Genomic DNA, 17138 nt, shown 5'->3' with positions numbered 1-17138 from the left:
GTGTTCCTGTGTGATGTGTACAATTCAGCAAAGCTGCTGGTCTAATGTGGCAGGCAGGATTCCAGTCCATTTCAATGGAAACAGGGATGCAAGCAAGAGGGAAATTTCTGCTGGTGGAAGGGACACTGGAAACTGGAAATAAAGAAAGCAAAGGGGTGGACTTTGGCTCTCTGGAGCCTCAACCTTTTCGTGTTGCAGCTGACACCTTCTCACAAAACTGTGTGAACAGCTCTGCTGGCTGTGTCCAGAATGGGGGTGGTGGTGGTGGGTGTAGCAGGAGGTGCAAAGTGAAGTACCTGTGATGCTGGACAGGCATTGCTTAGAGCTAGAGCCGATTACTGCTGCAGAAAGCAGTACGAAGCGGAAGGTTTCCAGTCAGTTGGAGGCTGCTTCTATCATTTTAATGCTCCTTTAGAAACCTCACATTGCTGCTTCTGGGACCAGTGTACAAGGCAAAGTGGTCTGTCGGTTGAGGGGTGGTACTTGTGTGAAAATCTGCTTTTAGGCTGACTAGTTTTTGTGAAAATGGAGTTGTGTCCAACCTGCCTAAGGATATTGTTTGTAGCTGTCTTGGTATGTAGCAGTTAGTGGCACCCGTGTTTAAAATAGTACAGCAGGTAGGTAGAGTATTTCCTGATCTGTTTAGTCAGAGAGACTTACTGCTGGAGACTGGAGGATTAGGAGGAAAGCAGCAGGGCAGGCTCTGACACAGTCAGGTCCTCAGAGGAGCAAAGATACTCTTGTGATGAGAACGTTATCTTTTTATAAGCACTTCCTTCCTCATAGAAAGTGTCTGCAATGAAAGCAGAGGTTGTGGTGCATTTGTGTGACTTCAGCCACAGAAAATAAACCTGAACACCCCCAAATACCTGCTGAAATGAAAGGTCTGGGTGCTCACCAGAGCATGCTCAGTTACTGCCCTCTCAGTTCAAAGGCCTGGAAAGCAGCTGAGCCTTAGCACTGCAGCAGGCCCTGCAAGCACACAGTTATGCTGCAGCCTGACTCTTGGACATCAGATAGCAGTGATGTTCAGCGTGCACTGTGGACAGAGGTACCAGCAGCTGAGCTCTCTCTGGGCTGCAGGGCAATGTTTGCTGGGTTAGATTCACCCATGGGTTTGTCATCCGTGGAGTGCTGCTCACCCTGCAGTTCTGCCTGGCCACGGCCACTGCTGGGGTGCAATCTGCCAGGTGCTGGAGGTTGATGATGAAGGGTAGGTGGGTTGCAGCCTCACCCATGCTGAGCTCAGGGACTCCAGGACAGATGTTGTAGTAGAGCTCTCCAGCCTTTCTGCAGAGAAATACCTTCTTCATGCTGAGAGCACAGCAGCGTTGTAACACCCTGCAGCTGAAGCAGTGCAGAGGGAAGGGTGCTGGGAATGTGCACAGTCGCACCACAGCTCCCTTCCTGTGCTGCAGTGAAAGAGCAGTGGGGCTCTGTCTGAGCTCAGACCATGTGCATGTGTTCGAGTTGCATCCTTGAGAGACAGTCCAGAGCTGAAGCCTACAACCTGATTTTCTTTCTTTTCAATTAAAGGCAAGTAGCGAATCTGAAAATGAGAGCCCAAAGAGAAGAGGCCAGAAGCAAATGAAAAAAATGTAAGTTTCTAGGGAGAGGGTTTGGAATGGTGGCACTTTGATTTGGTTTGTCCTTCACAGCTGGGTTCTTTGGACCTGGAGAGCTTGCAAAAGAAATTGTTTAGTATTTCCAGTAATAATACTCTAGGGGGCTGAAATTGAAGGGTGAATATTGGATACAGTCTCCCAACCTAGCTTTTGTTTATGTTTTTCCCACTTGGCCTCTGATGGAATCTGAACAAGTCAAGTTCCCTCACTGCTCTCAGTCTTTCTACTTACTCTCCTTCAGAGATACTTAAAATAAGATCATAGAATGGTCTGGGTTGGAAGGGATCTCTGAAGGTTATCCAGTCCAACCCCCTCTGCAGTCAGCAGGGACATGCTCAGCTAGACCAGGCTGCCCAGAGCCCAATCAACTCACCTTGATTATGTCCAGGGATGGGGCCTCAACCACCTCCCTGGGCAACCTGTTCCAGTGTTCCACCATCCTCATGGTACAGAACTTGTTCCTAAAATAGTTCATTCTCTTTTCCACCCACCTTTTTGATTAGCAGAGAATAGAATGCCAAGTTATTATCCTCTATGGTCTTTCATCAGTGATATGGGCTAAAAGAAAAGGATTTCCACAAAGGATATTTTGGGTGTTTGTTCACTGTGACTGAGTTAATTTACAGTCATATTTTACTGCCTTTTTCCATATAATAAGTACTTCTGAGTTTTTCCAAACACAGAAGTGAACTGAACTGTTAAGCTGCCTGCTGGAGAAAACTTTATATGCAGCCACAAAATCCTGCTCCCTTTCTTCTGTTTCTTATCTCTTGAGTTTTCATTCAGTTGCACACATCAGTGCAGGAGGAAAAGTAGTAAGGGGTGAGGAGGACTGTGGTATTATGGACCTCTCCTGAACAAGGAGAACAATCTCCACATTCCATTGCAGAGAGGGCATCCTCTCTTGCCTCCTTCAAAGGCATTTTGGAGCTGAAGCATTGCTCTGAATTGCCCACAGAGTACACACTTCCTTCCATTAATGGTATGATGTGATTTGGTTTCATGCTTGGAAGCTTTAATTGCCTGAGTTCAGATGACAGGAGGCTTATTTGCTCCATTTTCCAGGCTAGGAGGAGATCATGTAACAGAGCATGTTGTGGTTTATACTCCATGAGTGAAAGTGAGCACTTCTCTTAAGAACTTTCCAGCTCATTTCAGAAAAGCAGAAGTGGAAAAATAAAAAGAAATAAACCCAAAGCTGTTGCCCACCCAGCTGTAAGCAGCACAACTCTGCCACAAACACTGCTGTAGTGTATGTGGACGGGCACTCAAGACAGACTGCCAGTATGTGAACTAAAACCTAGGTGACCCAGGCCTCTTCCTAAGGGCAAAGAATTACACCATAAACCCCCTCACCTTTTGCACTGAACAACCAAGAGTGAAGCTTGCACATTTTGCTCATGGGCATGGCCTGATAGTATGGCTTGGATATCAGCTTAGCCAAGGATTTGGGTTGAAATATGGTTGCCCTTCCTGACTTACATTTCTGGCTGTAGAAATAAATGGAAAAGAGAGATCTCTGTTGAAGAAGAGGATGAAGATGGAGGGGAGCAAGGCACCAGTGGAGAGAGTGAGCCTGAACCGAAGAAAATCAAAGCGAGAAGACCTGCCCAAAGGAGGTAAGGAGTGTTGGTGCAGGCTGTCACTTTTTCTGCCTGTGCTGGAGAGATGATTTCTCTTTGGTGCTAAAGAAAATGGGCTTTTTCCCTACGAGATTACCTAGTAAATCTAGGACCTGGTTATTCTCTTGTCTCCCCATTTCATGCTCCAGTGAGTGATGCAGTGGTTTCCATGGCAGTTAGAGCAGACTAAAGCCCAGGAATCTGATAGTTGAGAGTTTTGCTTCCTTAACAGCTTGCTGAAGTGGATGTTTGGGTGGAACATGCTGGATTATGGCTTTATGAATTCTTATTTCAGAACAGTGGCCAAAACCAGTGTTAAAAAGCCTCACAAACGCCAGTGTGGCAAGAAGAGGAAGAAACCGGATTCATCTGAAGATGATGATGATGACGAAGATGATGAAACCCCCAAGAGACAAACTCGACGAAGAGCCTCCAAAAATGTCAGGTATCAAAAAGTATGGGACTGTTTGGTGATGAGAGCTGGCTGCCTGGGGATGAGGAGCACCCCAGACTCCCTGCCCTAGGCGCTGAGTCCCTATGTGGTTCTGCAGAGAGACTCTCCTCCGCCCTGCAGATATCTGTTGTCTGAGAGGTTCCTTTGGCTGGTTCATGCTGTGAACATCTGACTTCTCCTTACCTTGTTTTGCTGTCTGTAAAGGAGGAAATAATTACCCCTTAGAGAAATGTGAGGAGCTTTTCATAATATTTCTAAAGCCCTCTGAGACTAGAAATTACAAATAATAGATCAGGAGGAGTAAAATGAGCTGTGAGAGGTTGGACCAGTTGTGTGAGACTGGCTGATGGATAATGCCTGGAGACAGAGCATTGAGCCATGGTGGAGGTAAAGCATTATCCATGCCCCAATATGCCTTCTCACCTCTTGGCTGTCCTAATAAGGAACTTGCAATGAGGCACCTGAAGAATACTTCCTAGTGGTTAGATGTTCATCAAAGAGAAGAAATGCAGTTCATAGGGCAGTTGAGGTACCCATGCAGCCTTTCGATGCTCTGCAATCTCCGTTGTTAAAATCTTTCACTGCCCATGGTCTTGCTTTTGCAACATCTCATGAAGTACCTGGTGTTGGCCAAGGTCAGAAAAAAAACATGGATAGGATAGAGTATTGATCTTAATTAATACTGAGAGGAGAAGGCTGAGAGGGGATCTTATCTATAACTATCTGAGGGGTGGGTGTCAAGATGAAGGTGCCAGGCTCTTGTCGGTTGTGCCCAGTGACAGGACAAGGAACAACAGGTACAAGCTGGAACACAGCAGGTTCCACCTCAACACAAGGAGAGACTTCTGTATGGTGAGGACAATGGAGCAGGCTGCACAGAGAGGTTCTGGAATCTTCTTCCCTGTAGACTTTCAAAACCCACCTGGATGACCTGCCCTCAGTGTTCCTACTCTGGCAGGGGGTTGAACTGGATGATCTGTGGGGATCCCTTACAGCCACTACCATTCTCTGATTCTGTAATCTGATGAAGTGTAGCTGTCTGAGTCTCTCAGGAAAACATTGACTGGCTAACTGGGCATGCTCTGGAGCCCAGGGAAAATGCTGGAGAAGGCTTGCTCCGCTCCATGCTGCTCTGTGTGTGTCTGGACTGGGAAGAGTCAAAGGCTTTTGGACCAATTTGGTTTTGACCTCTTTCAGTTACAAAGAAGATGATGATTTTGAGACGGATTCTGATGACCTGATTGAGATGACTGGGGAAGGAGCTGATGAACAGCAAGACAACAGTGAAACTATTGAGAAAGTCCTGGACATCAGGCTTGGAAAAAAAGGAGGTGTGTAGCTCTGGGAAAGGCCTTTATTGCTGATGTCAGTCACATGCACTCACAGCCTCTCCTGAGCTGGTGCAGTGCTTTTACAACTTCAGAGTGAGGCCAAGGGTTGTTTCACTGCTCTCCCCCCTTTCCTCAGTGCCTCTTATTTATGTCTTCCAGAAGCTTTTGTAAAATTAAGTATTGAAAAACCTCAACTGTCAAGTTTAGGTGCTTGGCAGCTTCCATTTGGCGTGCAGGCGCTTGAGAGCTGCGTGCATTGTTCTGCAATTCTTGCTTCTCTCTTCTTTGAGGTATAAAATAGATCTTCCAGTAGAGTCACTTTTCATAGTTCCACTGACAAAGCCATAATGAAAATAAAGCTGCTGTTTTTGTTCTCAGGGCCTGACAAAAGGGGTTTTGTAAAACTGAACGGTGGTGAACATTTGCAGGAGACCTTTGAATTATATTTTAAAGCATTTCTGATAGAGAGAGTTAAAAGAGATTTTGTTGTGCAGAGAACTTTTGTGTGCCCGTCTTAGTGGCTTGCTGAATCTGTAGGATGTTCTTTGTGCTGACACAAAAGATGTATTAGAGAAATAAACTTTCTGCCCTAATGTCCAGTGCCTGATAACAAAGGCACTGAGTGCAGTCTGCTTTCTTCTGCAGCCACTGGTGCTTCCACCACAGTGTATGCAACCGAAGCCAACGGCAACCCGAGCGCCGACTTCGATCCTGAGAAGGATGAAGGAGAGGTTCAGTACCTGATCAAATGGAAAGGTTGGTCATACATCCACAGCACGTGGGAGAGTGAAGAGTCCCTGCAGCAGCAGAAAGTGAAGGGCCTGAAAAAGCTGGAGAACTTCAAGAAAAAAGAGGAGGAGATCAAGCAATGGTAGGCTTTCTTCCAAACGTCCCTCTGGCCTTGGGCAAATCTTGTTGTAGCCGGAGGTTTGCAGAGTTGTGACGGAAAACGTTTGATTTCTTCTTGCAAAGCAAGTTGCAGTCAAAGCCTGGGGTTTGGTGCACAACATTCACATCTCTCTTTGCCCACTGATGAACATCCCCCCTTAGAAAGGTGATGTCTATGGTCATGATGGTGAAAGATATAGAAAGAGGCATGAAACTTATGATATTGACACTTCCTAGACTTGAGAATTGCTTAGCTGACAGCAGCTCCAGAGTCCCTGTTACAAAAGGGATATAGACTTACTGGAAGGTGTCCAGAGAAGCTGGAGCACCTCTGCTATGAGGAGAGACTAAGGGAGCTGGGGCTGTTCAGTCTGGAGAGGAGAAGGCTCTGAGGTGACCTTATTGTGGCCTTCCAGTATCTGAAGGGGGCCTACAAGAAAGCTGAGGAGGGACTTTTTAGGCTGTCAGGTAGTGATAGGACTGGGGGGAATGGAACAAAGCTAGAAATGGATAGGTTCAGACTGGATGTTAGGAAGAATTTCTTCAGCATGAGGGTGGTGAGAGCCTGGAATGGGTTGCCCAGGGAGGTGGTGGAAACCCCATTCCTGGAGGTGTTTAAGCCCAGACTGGATGAGGCTCTAGACAGCCTGATGTAATGTGAGGTGTCGCTGCCCATGGCAGGGGACTTGGAAATAGATGGTCCTTGTGGTCCCTTCCAACCCTCACTGATGCTATGATTCTATATAAACAGCAGCACAGGAAGTTCCACCTCAAAGTGAGAAAACTTCTTTACTGTAAAGGTCATGGAGCACTGGAACAGACTTCTCAGAGAGATTGTGGAGTCTCCTTCTCTGGAGACTTTCAAGCCCTGTCTGGATGTGTTCCTGTGCGACCTGAGCTAGACTATGGTCCTGCTCTGGCCTAAGGGTTGGATTCGATGATCTATGGAGGTCCCTTCCAACTGCTAACATCCTGTGATATGAATGGTGCCCAGGTTTACCTGACCCAGGAAGTGCAGTGAGGACTTTGCAGCCATACTGACTCCTGTTAATCATGGGCTTGTCTCTGTGCAAGTTTTTCATCAGTTTGTGCCTGACCTCCCCAGGAGCTGTCCTGAGTTTCCAAAGTGAACAAAGTGGAGCAGTAGCTTCAGTCTCTGAGCCTGCTTTGGAAACTGATTCCTGCATCAGAATAAGGCATCAGTTAACAGGAAAAGAGTATGAACATCTGTGACATCTGCTTTTCAGTCATGATTTATAATGATAGGAAGCTTTAGGAAACATCATCTAAGCAGTAGTCTGCTTCAGTGGCTTGTCTCAATGGCAGAACCATGCAGGAAAGTAGATTTTCCATCTGTGGCATTATGACAGAAACATTATAGTGGGTTTTGGTTTGGGTTGTTTGTTTTTTTTTGCATCCAGGCTGGGCAAGGTGTCACCTGAAGATGTAGAGTATTTCAACTGCCAACAGGAGCTGGCTTCAGAGCTGAACAAACAGTATCAAATAGTGGAGAGAGTCATTGGTAAGTGAAACCAACACTCTTGGAAAGGGGTGAAGTAAGATGTGGGATTTTTAATCTCTAGTGGCAGCAGAATGAGTGCTTCTTCCCTGCCCTCCAGTATCTCTGGAGAAAAACTAGTGCTGGATGTATTGCAAGGTGTGACATTCAGGCTTTGAAGAGTAGAAATCCCTGTTTACAGGTTTGTGATCACAAGCCATACAAATTACTGTCCCTGCCTGGAGTTATGAGGTGATACACAAATTTCCAAGGAGATGTTGAAGCTGTTGCTGCTGAAGTTCTTTGCCTTTCTCCTTTTGCCAAAGCAGTAGTGCAAGCCTCTCAGAGTTTTGTGAGGGCCACTTGCCATGGTGTGATTGAGGATGTGGAGCAAAGCAGCTCAGGGGTTGGATTTTCAAGATTACTTGTTAAAACTAAAATCAAGGCTTGCTGAGCACTTCAGCAATATCATGGCCCTGTGGGTCAGAGGTGCTGGCAACCAGCTGCTTTGAGAATTGGCTGGAATGGCTGCTTAACCTATCTCCATGCAATGCCTACACAAGCGCCAGGGGTGCGAGGCAGCGGCAGCCTGCCCGCTCTGCTCCCTCTGCTGGCGGCCGGCGCTCCAAGCTCTTCTTTCTGTCTCCAAACAGCTGTGAAGACCAGCAAGTCTGCGACGGGACATTCAGATTTCCCAGGTAAAGGAGCATTTTTTGGTTCCTCTAAGCTTATTTTGCTAGCCAAGACCTGTCTTGTGGTCGTACGCGTGGTTCAGTCTGCCCCGTGAGCTGTGCTTGTGGTTCAGCCACGCAACCACAGGGGCTGAGGCTGTTCTCTTATTGCATATTTTGCAGCCAACAGTCGCAAAACATCCTCAAATGACCCCGAATACCTGTGTAAGTGGATGGGGCTGCCCTATGCTGAGTGCAGCTGGGAAGATGAAGCTCTGATAAGCAAGAAATTCCAGCACTGCATCGACAGCTTCAACAATCGGAACAACTCCAAAACGATTCCTACCCGGGACTGCAAGGTTTGCTTCCTTCTCTTCTCTCCCCTTGCTGGCTTTCTCCAGGCTGGCTGATGACACAAGCAGTTGGAACATGAAATTTTGTCAGGATAAGTGTCAGAGAACATTTTCCCAGCCTCCCACCAGTGGTTGTTTGCTGTTCTTGTATTGTGCTTTAGCAAGAGATACGAATCCCCTTTTGGTTTCATTTACTCTGGGCACAGGGAGAACATTATGTCCCCCTGGGGAGTGGGAGGCTGAGTTAATCTTGCAAAGTGCTTCCTCCTCAGAAGGAGCTTCTGCAGAAGTGCAAAGTTTTAATGTCAGTTGGATGAAAAAAAAAATCACACCTGGGAAAAGATGCAAGATGTTGATGTAGTGGAGAAAGGAACAGAGATAATGGAGTGGAAAAGAAGAAGATAAAAAAAGAAAGTGGAGCTTGTTGTGTCTAATGTTCAGCTTTCTGTGCTCTTCAGGGGCCTCCCAGCTCTTGTTGTCAGGACCAGAGGACAGCAGGCAAAGCAGAAACCTATGGGGTGGTTTTCTGGTGTGTAAACATAATCACTGTCAAGGAAAATGTGGATGGACTTGAAATTAACAGATAGGAATCCATTGCTGGATTTTCAGCCTTACTTTGTCTTCTCCTGTGGGCTCACAGCATCTTCTTTTCCAGGTGTTGAAACAGAGGCCAAGGTTCGTTGCCTTGAAGAAACAACCTTCTTACATTGGTGGTGAGAACCTGGAGCTGCGAGATTACCAGCTGGAAGGCCTCAACTGGCTTGCTCACTCGTGGTGCAAGTATGTGCAGATGCTCTGCGACGTGCATTTTGTCTCTGGAGCTTTGCCCCAGTAGGATCTGACCCTATTGTTTTCAAGGGAGGTCTTTACCCACCCTGCTTCTGCAGCTTTCAGGATTTCAGATGTGATCACACCCAGCTGCCTTGCAGACGCTGCAAGCAGGAACTATCTGGGGCATGAACTCAAGAAACCCTGTGCAAAAACAAAAGCCATTTTGCCTGCCTGGGCCTGTTTACATGTAGGGTTTGGCTGCTGTGTGAGCATGGCAGGTTATCAGCCTTCATTTTCCATTCCCCTAACTAAAAAAAAAAGGGTTCCTGGCTTGGCATGCTTACACATTGTTGAAGCCTTTGAGAGATGTCGTCCTAAAATTGGGCCACTGACTCCCCTCTTCCTTAGCCTTTGTCCTTGCCTGCCAGTTTGAGGTGTTCCTTTTTTTCAAGTTATTGGCCAGGTGCAGGATTCAGATCGATGGTTTTGCACTGCCCCCTTTCTGTCCCTGTCGTGGATTGCTCCTGATGCTGGTGCACCATAAGTGAGCAGTGATGAAAGCATGTGCAGCATTTAGATCTGTTCTCTTCTTTCTCAGGAACAACAGCGTAATCCTGGCTGATGAAATGGGCCTGGGCAAGACAATTCAGACAATATCCTTCCTGTCATACCTGTTCCATCAGCATCAGCTCTATGGCCCTTTCCTGGTGGTGGTACCCTTGTCCACTCTCACCTCATGGCAGAGAGAGTTTGAAGTGTGGGCACCTGAGATAAATGTGGTGGTTTACATCGGAGACCTGATGAGCAGGAACATGGTGAGCGATCAGGAAGCAAAGGGTGTGGGGTCTGATGGTGTGGAAGGCAACTGCTGGGACTGTAGTGGTGTCACCAGAGAGATGATGCATTCATCTGGCAGATGAAGGCACTATCATAGCAGCAGGGTGTATGACAGCTGAACAACCTGGGCACTAAACTGAACTGCTCCTTGGGCACCCTGAGCTCCTCAAATGACACCTTAGAACATCAGAGGTTTGCCACAGCTGCGCTAGAACAGTGATTGTTAATTCTTCCCTTTCAGTAATGTTAACTGGGTGTTAACTTTTGTCTCCTCTCACAGATCCGTGAGTATGAGTGGATCCACTCTCAGTCCAAAAGGTTGAAGTTCAATGCACTTATCACAACATATGAGATCCTTCTCAAGGATAAGGTGGGTAATAGTCCAAGGATGTTTTTTACAGAATCAGAGAATGTCAGGGGTTGGAAGTGACCTCCAGAGATGCTTGAGTCCAACCTCCCTGCCAGAGCAGGATCATCTAGGGCAGGTTACACAGGAACTCATGTAGATGAGTTTTGAAAGTCTTCTACAACCTCTCTGTGCAGCCTGTTCCAGTGCTCTGTCACCCTCACCATACAGAAGTGTCTCCTTGTGTTGAGGTGGAACCTGCTGTATTCTAGCATGTACTCATTGTTCCTTGCCCTGTCACTGGGCATCACCAACAAGAGCCTGGCACCTTCATCCTGACACCCACCCCTCAGATATTTATAGACATTAATAAGATTCCCTCTCAGACTTCTTTTCTCCAGACTGAACAGCCCCAGGACTCTCAGTCTTTCTTCAGAGCAGAGAAGCTCAAGTCCTCCAATCATAGTTCTCTCTTGGACTCTCTCCAGCGCATCCCTGTCTCTCTTGAACTGGGGAGTCCAAAACTAGACACAGTATTGCAGGTGTGGTCTCACCAGGGCAGAGTAGAGGAGGAGGAGAATCTCCCTAGACCTGCTGGACACACGTTTCTTAATGCTTGCAAAGGGGGAAGCCAGTCCACAGCTAATGGGTTTTACCTCTTCCTTCTGTGGTGATGGGAGAACACATGGCTACTATTTGCTTATGCTTGCCACTAATGCAGAGAGGATGCAGGACACTCACTGCAATGTCTTCTCTCTTGTGCTCTGTGTTATTCTTTTCACTTGTAAGACCAGGCAGGGCACTGATTTAATTTTAGACTAGTTAAGAGTACAAAACCTTCCACTGAACTGCTGGCCACAGTGGTTATGATATCTGGGGTTTTAGGCTTAGGAGAAATCTCTTTGCTTAGGAAATGCTCATCAGCCCTGTCAGGGCTTCACTGAGTCCAAGCTGAAAACAAAAAGCTTAAAACTCATACTACTACTAATAAAATTTGTCAGGTTACCTAAGCTTTACAGGCTTGTTTGTCTGCTCTCCTGCTGCTCCCGTGGAGCTACTGCTACAACAGGACCCCAGCAGCATGGGGAAAGGGAGGAGCTGGGGGCTGGGGCAGGACTGTGCTTTCTGGGTAAAGCAGAGGTGGATAGAAATAGATAAACCTGCTGAAAGACTCTGCAGGAGCTCTGCACAGTATAGCTGTTTTGACCTCTCCTTTCCAGGGAGATAAAGCCATGGTAGGCATCTTGGTCCCAGATTTTATGAAGACAAACTCTTGTGGGCCCAACTCCTTTGGTAGTGTATCCAGCAGCAGGGCTAGGGCAGGACATCCTGGAAAGCACACACTGCAGTGCTGCTGGGCATGGAGAATTAGAGAATCATAGAGTCAACCAGGTTGGAAGAGACCTCCAAGATCGTTGTGGGGCTTGTCTGACCCAGCATCTCCTTGGGACCTGTTTTTGTTTTCTTCTTTCCCTCCAGACCGTTCTGGGAAGTATTAATTGGGCCTTTCTGGGTGTGGATGAAGCCCATCGGTTGAAAAATGATGATTCTTTGCTGTACAAAACATTGATTGATTTCAAGTCCAACCACAGGCTGCTGATCACTGGCACCCCACTTCAAAATTCACTCAAAGAGCTCTGGTCCCTGCTGCATTTCATCATGCCAGAGAAGTAAGTGTCCATTTGATCCTTCAAAATCCCTCTGTGTCCATTCCTATCTGTTGAAACAGGCTCGAGGGAGTGCAGAGTGGCAGAAGCCCCTAAGTTAAATCCCTGAATTCAACTCAGTGGAGCAATGAAAATGGAGCAAACATTGGTGGGGAAAATCAGAGGTGAAATGACTAAATAGGGGGAGTTAAATCCCTGAATTCAACTCAGTGGAGCAATGAAAATGGAGCAAACATTGGTGGGGAAAATCAGAGGTGAAATGACTAAATAGAGGGAGTTAAATCCCTGAATTCAACTCAGTGGAGCAATGTAAATGGAGCAAACATTGGTGGGGTTTGCAGTATGCTGTGGGGCAGCCACTCTCCCCACCCAGTTTATGGGAGCATTGCTCAAACACTGTGCAGTCTTAGCTGCTTGTCCTCCTGTCCATGTTATCACAGAGGTTTTCTTTTCTTGAAAACAAAAGGTGCTGTCTTACATTGCTGAGGCTAAGGCAAGCATGCCCCAAAACTCACTCAAATGATGTTTGACTGCCAATTTATGGAATCATAGAATCATAGCATGGCCTGGGTTGGAAGGGACATCCAAAGGTCATCTAGTCCAACACCCTCTGCAGTAAGCAGGGGCATCCTCAATTAGATCAGGGTGCTGTTTTGTTGGATCACAGAGAGTGAGGGAAAGGTTCAAGGTCTCCCAAGTGGAGGAGATGAGCAGATCTCCACATGACAGAAGAGTCTTTAGAGCAGTGTGAAAAACAGCACAGTTGTCAAAGCCCTGCCTGAGAGGGGGCACAGGTCAGAAACTGCTGTCGAGTAAATGCCAGCAGGAGACAGCAGAGCAGAATACTAGAAAACTTGGGATTTTGGGTCCTGGGAGTCAGTGTGGAACTCAAAAGATAAGGTGTTAGGAAGGCATCTAAGCCCAGAGAGTTTCTAACTTTGCTATCAATCCATTTAGTTAGCCAAAGAGAAGCCTTCACCCTCCAATGTGCCTCCATTAAATTGGTTATGGAATCACAGAATGGGTTGATTTGGAAGGGACCTCCAGAGTCATCCAGTCCAACCCCTTCTGCGGTAAGCAGAGGCATGCTTAGCTAGATCAAGATACCCAAAGCCTTGTTGAGCCTCACCTTGAATATCTCCAGGGATGGAGCTTCAGCTACCTCCCTGGACAACCCGTTCTAGTGTTCCACCACCCTCATGGTGCAGAACTTGTCCCTAACATCCAATCTGAATCTGCTCTGCTCTACTTTGAAACCACTGCCCCTTGGTGATGGTCTCCTCTCTTGTGCAGCTCCTGTTTGATGTGACAAGACAAGAGAGATTCTGACCCTCGCTGCTTCTCATTTCTGTTGCTAGGTTTGAGTTCTGGGAGGATTTTGAAGAGGATCATGGGAAAGGTAGAGAGAATGGCTACCAGAGCTTGCACAAAGTCCTGGAGCCGTTTCTCCTACGCAGAGTGAAGAAGGATGTGGAGAAATCTTTGCCAGCCAAAGTGGAGCAGATCCTTCGTGTGGAGATGTCTGCTTTGCAGAAACAGTATTACAAGTGAGTCCCTTCTGAGGTTACTGGGAGTGCCAGGAGACTTCTGTGTGCCTTGGGAATGTCTTTCAATGTACTGTGTCCTTCAGCTGTAGTACCAGGAGCTTCACACTGGGCATCTGAGGTAGGGTAGTTGATATTTTTCCATCTGGAAAAGCATCCCTAAGGCCAATGGAGATGCTTTTGTGGAGTGATACAATCCAGCTGGCCAGCTTTGGAAGACAGAGGCTGTGTCTTTCCTGGGAGAATAAAGCTCCCCACAAAATTGTGGTGCTGTTTAATATTAATCTGTAGTAATACCAACAGGAAAGTAAGGTTGAGATTTCTAGTCAGGAGCCAACAGTATTCACTCTGGAAGTGAAGAGAGGTGGAGGAAGGGAAATAGATTGATGCCTGAACAAGACATTCCTGAAGGTTTTGTTCCTGTGAGACTCCAGCAGGCTCACTCTGCACCGTGGAATGATTTAGAGCTTTCACTTTCTTGCCTGTAGGTGGATTTTGACAAGAAACTATAAAGCTCTTTCCAAGGGAACGAGGGGGAGCACATCTGGTTTCCTGAACATTGTGATGGAGTTGAAAAAGTGCTGCAACCACTGCTACCTTATTAAACCTCCTGAGGAAAATGAGAGGGAGAATGGCCTTGAGACCCTGCAGGTGGGCAGTGCCTTTGGTTACCATTGCTTTTGCTCTACTTTGCCCTTTTTCCTGTCCTCCCACCAAGATAAGAGCTGGTGAAGCTTTAGCTTCTGCTGCTTCTCCACAGCTAAGACTGGGCCACCCAATGCCCTGCTGTCCCCTTGCACTGAAGGCAATGCTTGGTGTCTATCCTGAGTGGGAGGTGCAATCTAAGATCTGTCTTGGATGATTGCTTCTCTGTGTGGCCTTTGGGTAAATCCAGATGATTTGATTAGAGGTGTGCAGGCCCTGAGAGAGCCACATCTGAGTACCTGAGGGTAAAGTTGGAAGGCACCAGCTGGAATGACCATTACTCCTTCAGTCTCTGGTCAGGAGCAGTGGGAAGCTGATTCTCTTGGACAAGCTGCTGACCAGGCTGCGGGAGAGAGGCAACAGGGTGCTGATCTTCTCCCAAATGGTGAGGATGCTGGACATCTTGGCAGAGTACCTGACCATCAAGCACTACCCTTTTCAGGTGAGAAACATCAGCGTGGAAAGCAGTGGGGTTCATGGAAAATCCAAGAACACAGAGAAGGAGCCTGGGTGATGGGAATCGCTGAGCTTCTTGGAGGCTGTGGGCTGAGATTATGAGTTGCACTTACTGAAATACACTGGAGGGAGCTGGGAAGTCCCTTCAGCTCACCATGGCTCTGCAAAACACACAGGCAGGCCTTTGCTTTGGGCTCTGTTCTATGATAAACCCAGAGGAGAGAATCCCTGGCTGGCAGCCTGTAACGAGAGCCGCAGTGTCACCCTCCTGCCCTTGCGACACTGCGGGCTAAGGCAGGGCACTTCTTTTTAATTGGCAGTTATTTTTGCTTATTAAATGCTGCAGGCAGGGAAGGGGCTGTAGAGCTCCCAGAACTTGGATGCAACAGTTCTTCAGGGCTCCTTTACCTTCTCTCTTTTATCATTGTTGTTGAATTTTCCAGCGCTTGGACGGCTCGATCAAAGGGGAGATCCGAAAGCAGGCACTGGACCACTTCAACGCTGACGGCTCTGAGGTACCACAGCTGGGGCTGTCCTGCTTCAAGAGGGTCTGGGTGGACTGCCTGAGTGGGCATTTATGGCTGAGCCACAGATTGTGACTTCCAGGAGGGCATTAGTTGGGTTAATTTCTTTTTACAGGACTCCACATACTCTTAAAGACACAGATACAGCAGGTTTTGCAGCTAGCCAGGCTTCTTGTTTTAAATGTCCTACATCCAAAGAACAGAGCTACAGGTGTCATCTCCAGGATGTCCTAAAGAGGCTGGGAAGAGCCAGAATTTAGCAATTCTCTTACCATGGTCCAGGAAATGAGGTGGTTTCTAAATGATTTCTCCAGTCTGAAGCTGGTTTTGGATGTGAAATGGCAGAGGCAGAAGAGAGATTTTAACTGTTGGCAAGCAGCAAAGTCTCCAGCGTAATAGGAGAGGGTATCTCAGGCCTCTCTTCTGGGCTTGCTGACTCACAGTGACTGGTGTGAGGCATTTTTCTGTGCCACAGTCAGCCCAGCTGGAACAAATAGCTTTGCTCACTCCAGAAGCCTGGGCTGGAGGAGGTTTCTTGGCTGACACAGGAGGTACAGGTCAGTGCCTCTAGGTGGTTGGAAAGTTGACACAAGTGAGGAGACAGTGAGTGGAGAAGGAGCAGGAACACCCACAGAATCTGCACTTCCCCCTTTCCTAGGGGCTCAGACGTCCTGGCTCTAACCTGACACCCTATGCCCTTGAGCAGGGACTCAGTCTGTAGTTGCTGATCTCACCCCCAGCAGGCTTCAGGCAACAAAAAGTACAGGTTTGCCTCTGCCTTTGTAGGAGTGTGGTGTGCAGCATGCTCTGACCTTCAGAAGTGACTCCAAGGTGCCCTTGCCCTGAGCTGTTAGCATTGCTGTCCCATCAGGATGCGTGCCAGGCCCTTCCTTGAAGAGCACAACTTCCACCCCTGCCAGCACTGCCTCACCTTGAAGTCCAGAGGTGCTGAGCCTGTGTGAGCAGGGTGTGTGGGAAGGAAATTCCTTTTCTAGAGGAGTGCAACAGAGCCCTCCCTCCCTTTTCTTGCATGACTTTGAAGCCACCACTGCTGTTTTGTGTTCACAGTTAGCTCACGGATGTTTTTTCTTCCCTCCAGGACTTCTGTTTCTTGTTGTCAACACGAGCTGGAGGGCTGGGAATTAATCTGGCCTCTGCTGATACTGTTGTGATCTTTGATTCGGATTGGAACCCACAAAATGATCTTCAGGCTCAGGCTCGAGCTCACCGGATTGGACAGAAGAAGCAGGTCAGAAGAGTTGCCTTGGTCATTTTCTCTGTGGTTTCAGTGTGGGTATCTAAACAGGCTCCCAGACCCTCTGAAAATGTCCAATCCCAACTCAGACAAAACTCATTTAAAAGCCAGGAAACAGAAGATCAGCCCAAACGTACTGGTCCAAGTCCTTTCTGTTACTTTTGAATCCTAGCACGGTTCCAAACCAAGAACCCAGCCCATGGTGTTGCACCTCTCTGCTAGGGCACTCTGATCATTTTTTGCCTTGGAAAAACTTGGAATACGAGGGTGGTGAGTCTCTGGAATAGGCTGCCCTAGGTTGTGGATGCCTCCTCCCTGGGGGTGTTCAAGGCCAGGCTGGATGAAGCCTTGAGCAGTCGAGCTAGCTGAGAAGTGTTGCTGCCCACGGTGGGCAGGTTGGAGGAGGTGATCTCTGAGGTCCCTTCCAGCCATTCTATGACAGTAGAACATCCACCTTTACTAGGATTTTAGTAGATGTGGGAGAAGTTTGATGCTAGTTTGGGTTTAGAATAGTTGCTTCAGAAGATTTTTACTCTGTGCTTAGCCACATTACAGGATCTGTGTTAACCAGCCTGAGTTTTGCTGGTCCCC

The 17138-nt window shown here is 47.5% G+C and overlaps 1 protein-coding gene across 8 annotated transcripts in view; it reads left to right on the top strand.

The window, feature by feature from the left end:
• The window catches only part of CHD2 (chromodomain helicase DNA binding protein 2), a 57800-nt gene that overhangs the window by 23448 nt on the left and 17214 nt on the right, over positions 1-17138 (top strand). For 6 of the 8 annotated variants that reach the window (XM_064158043.1, XM_064158042.1, XM_064158045.1 and 3 more), the window contains 17 exons: positions 1537-1598; positions 3122-3244; positions 3543-3692; positions 4899-5032; positions 5678-5903; positions 7342-7442; positions 8072-8116; positions 8273-8448; positions 9098-9222; positions 9812-10028; positions 10331-10420; positions 11876-12066; positions 13422-13610; positions 14096-14258; positions 14602-14754; positions 15212-15283; positions 16392-16541. In XM_064158043.1, the coding sequence (XP_064014113.1) occupies positions 1537-1598; positions 3122-3244; positions 3543-3692; positions 4899-5032; positions 5678-5903; positions 7342-7442; positions 8072-8116; positions 8273-8448; positions 9098-9222; positions 9812-10028; positions 10331-10420; positions 11876-12066; positions 13422-13610; positions 14096-14258; positions 14602-14754; positions 15212-15283; positions 16392-16541 (2367 nt within the window). Of the gene's footprint in view, positions 1-400; positions 1052-1536; positions 1599-3121; positions 3245-3542; positions 3693-4898; positions 5033-5677; positions 5904-7341; positions 7443-8071; positions 8117-8272; positions 8449-9097; positions 9223-9811; positions 10029-10330; positions 10421-11875; positions 12067-13421; positions 13615-14095; positions 14259-14601; positions 14755-15211; positions 15284-16391; positions 16542-17138 lie in introns of those variants that run through there. The other 2 variants (XM_064158046.1, XM_064158050.1) reach the window with 2 other exon arrangements.

This window comes from Pogoniulus pusillus, chromosome 17, assembly GCF_015220805.1.
Source record: "Pogoniulus pusillus isolate bPogPus1 chromosome 17, bPogPus1.pri, whole genome shotgun sequence".
Lineage (NCBI taxonomy): Eukaryota > Metazoa > Chordata > Aves > Piciformes > Lybiidae > Pogoniulus > Pogoniulus pusillus.
The sequence above is the reverse complement of the archived record's forward strand: the minus strand, read 5'-3'. Positions and strand labels throughout refer to the sequence as shown.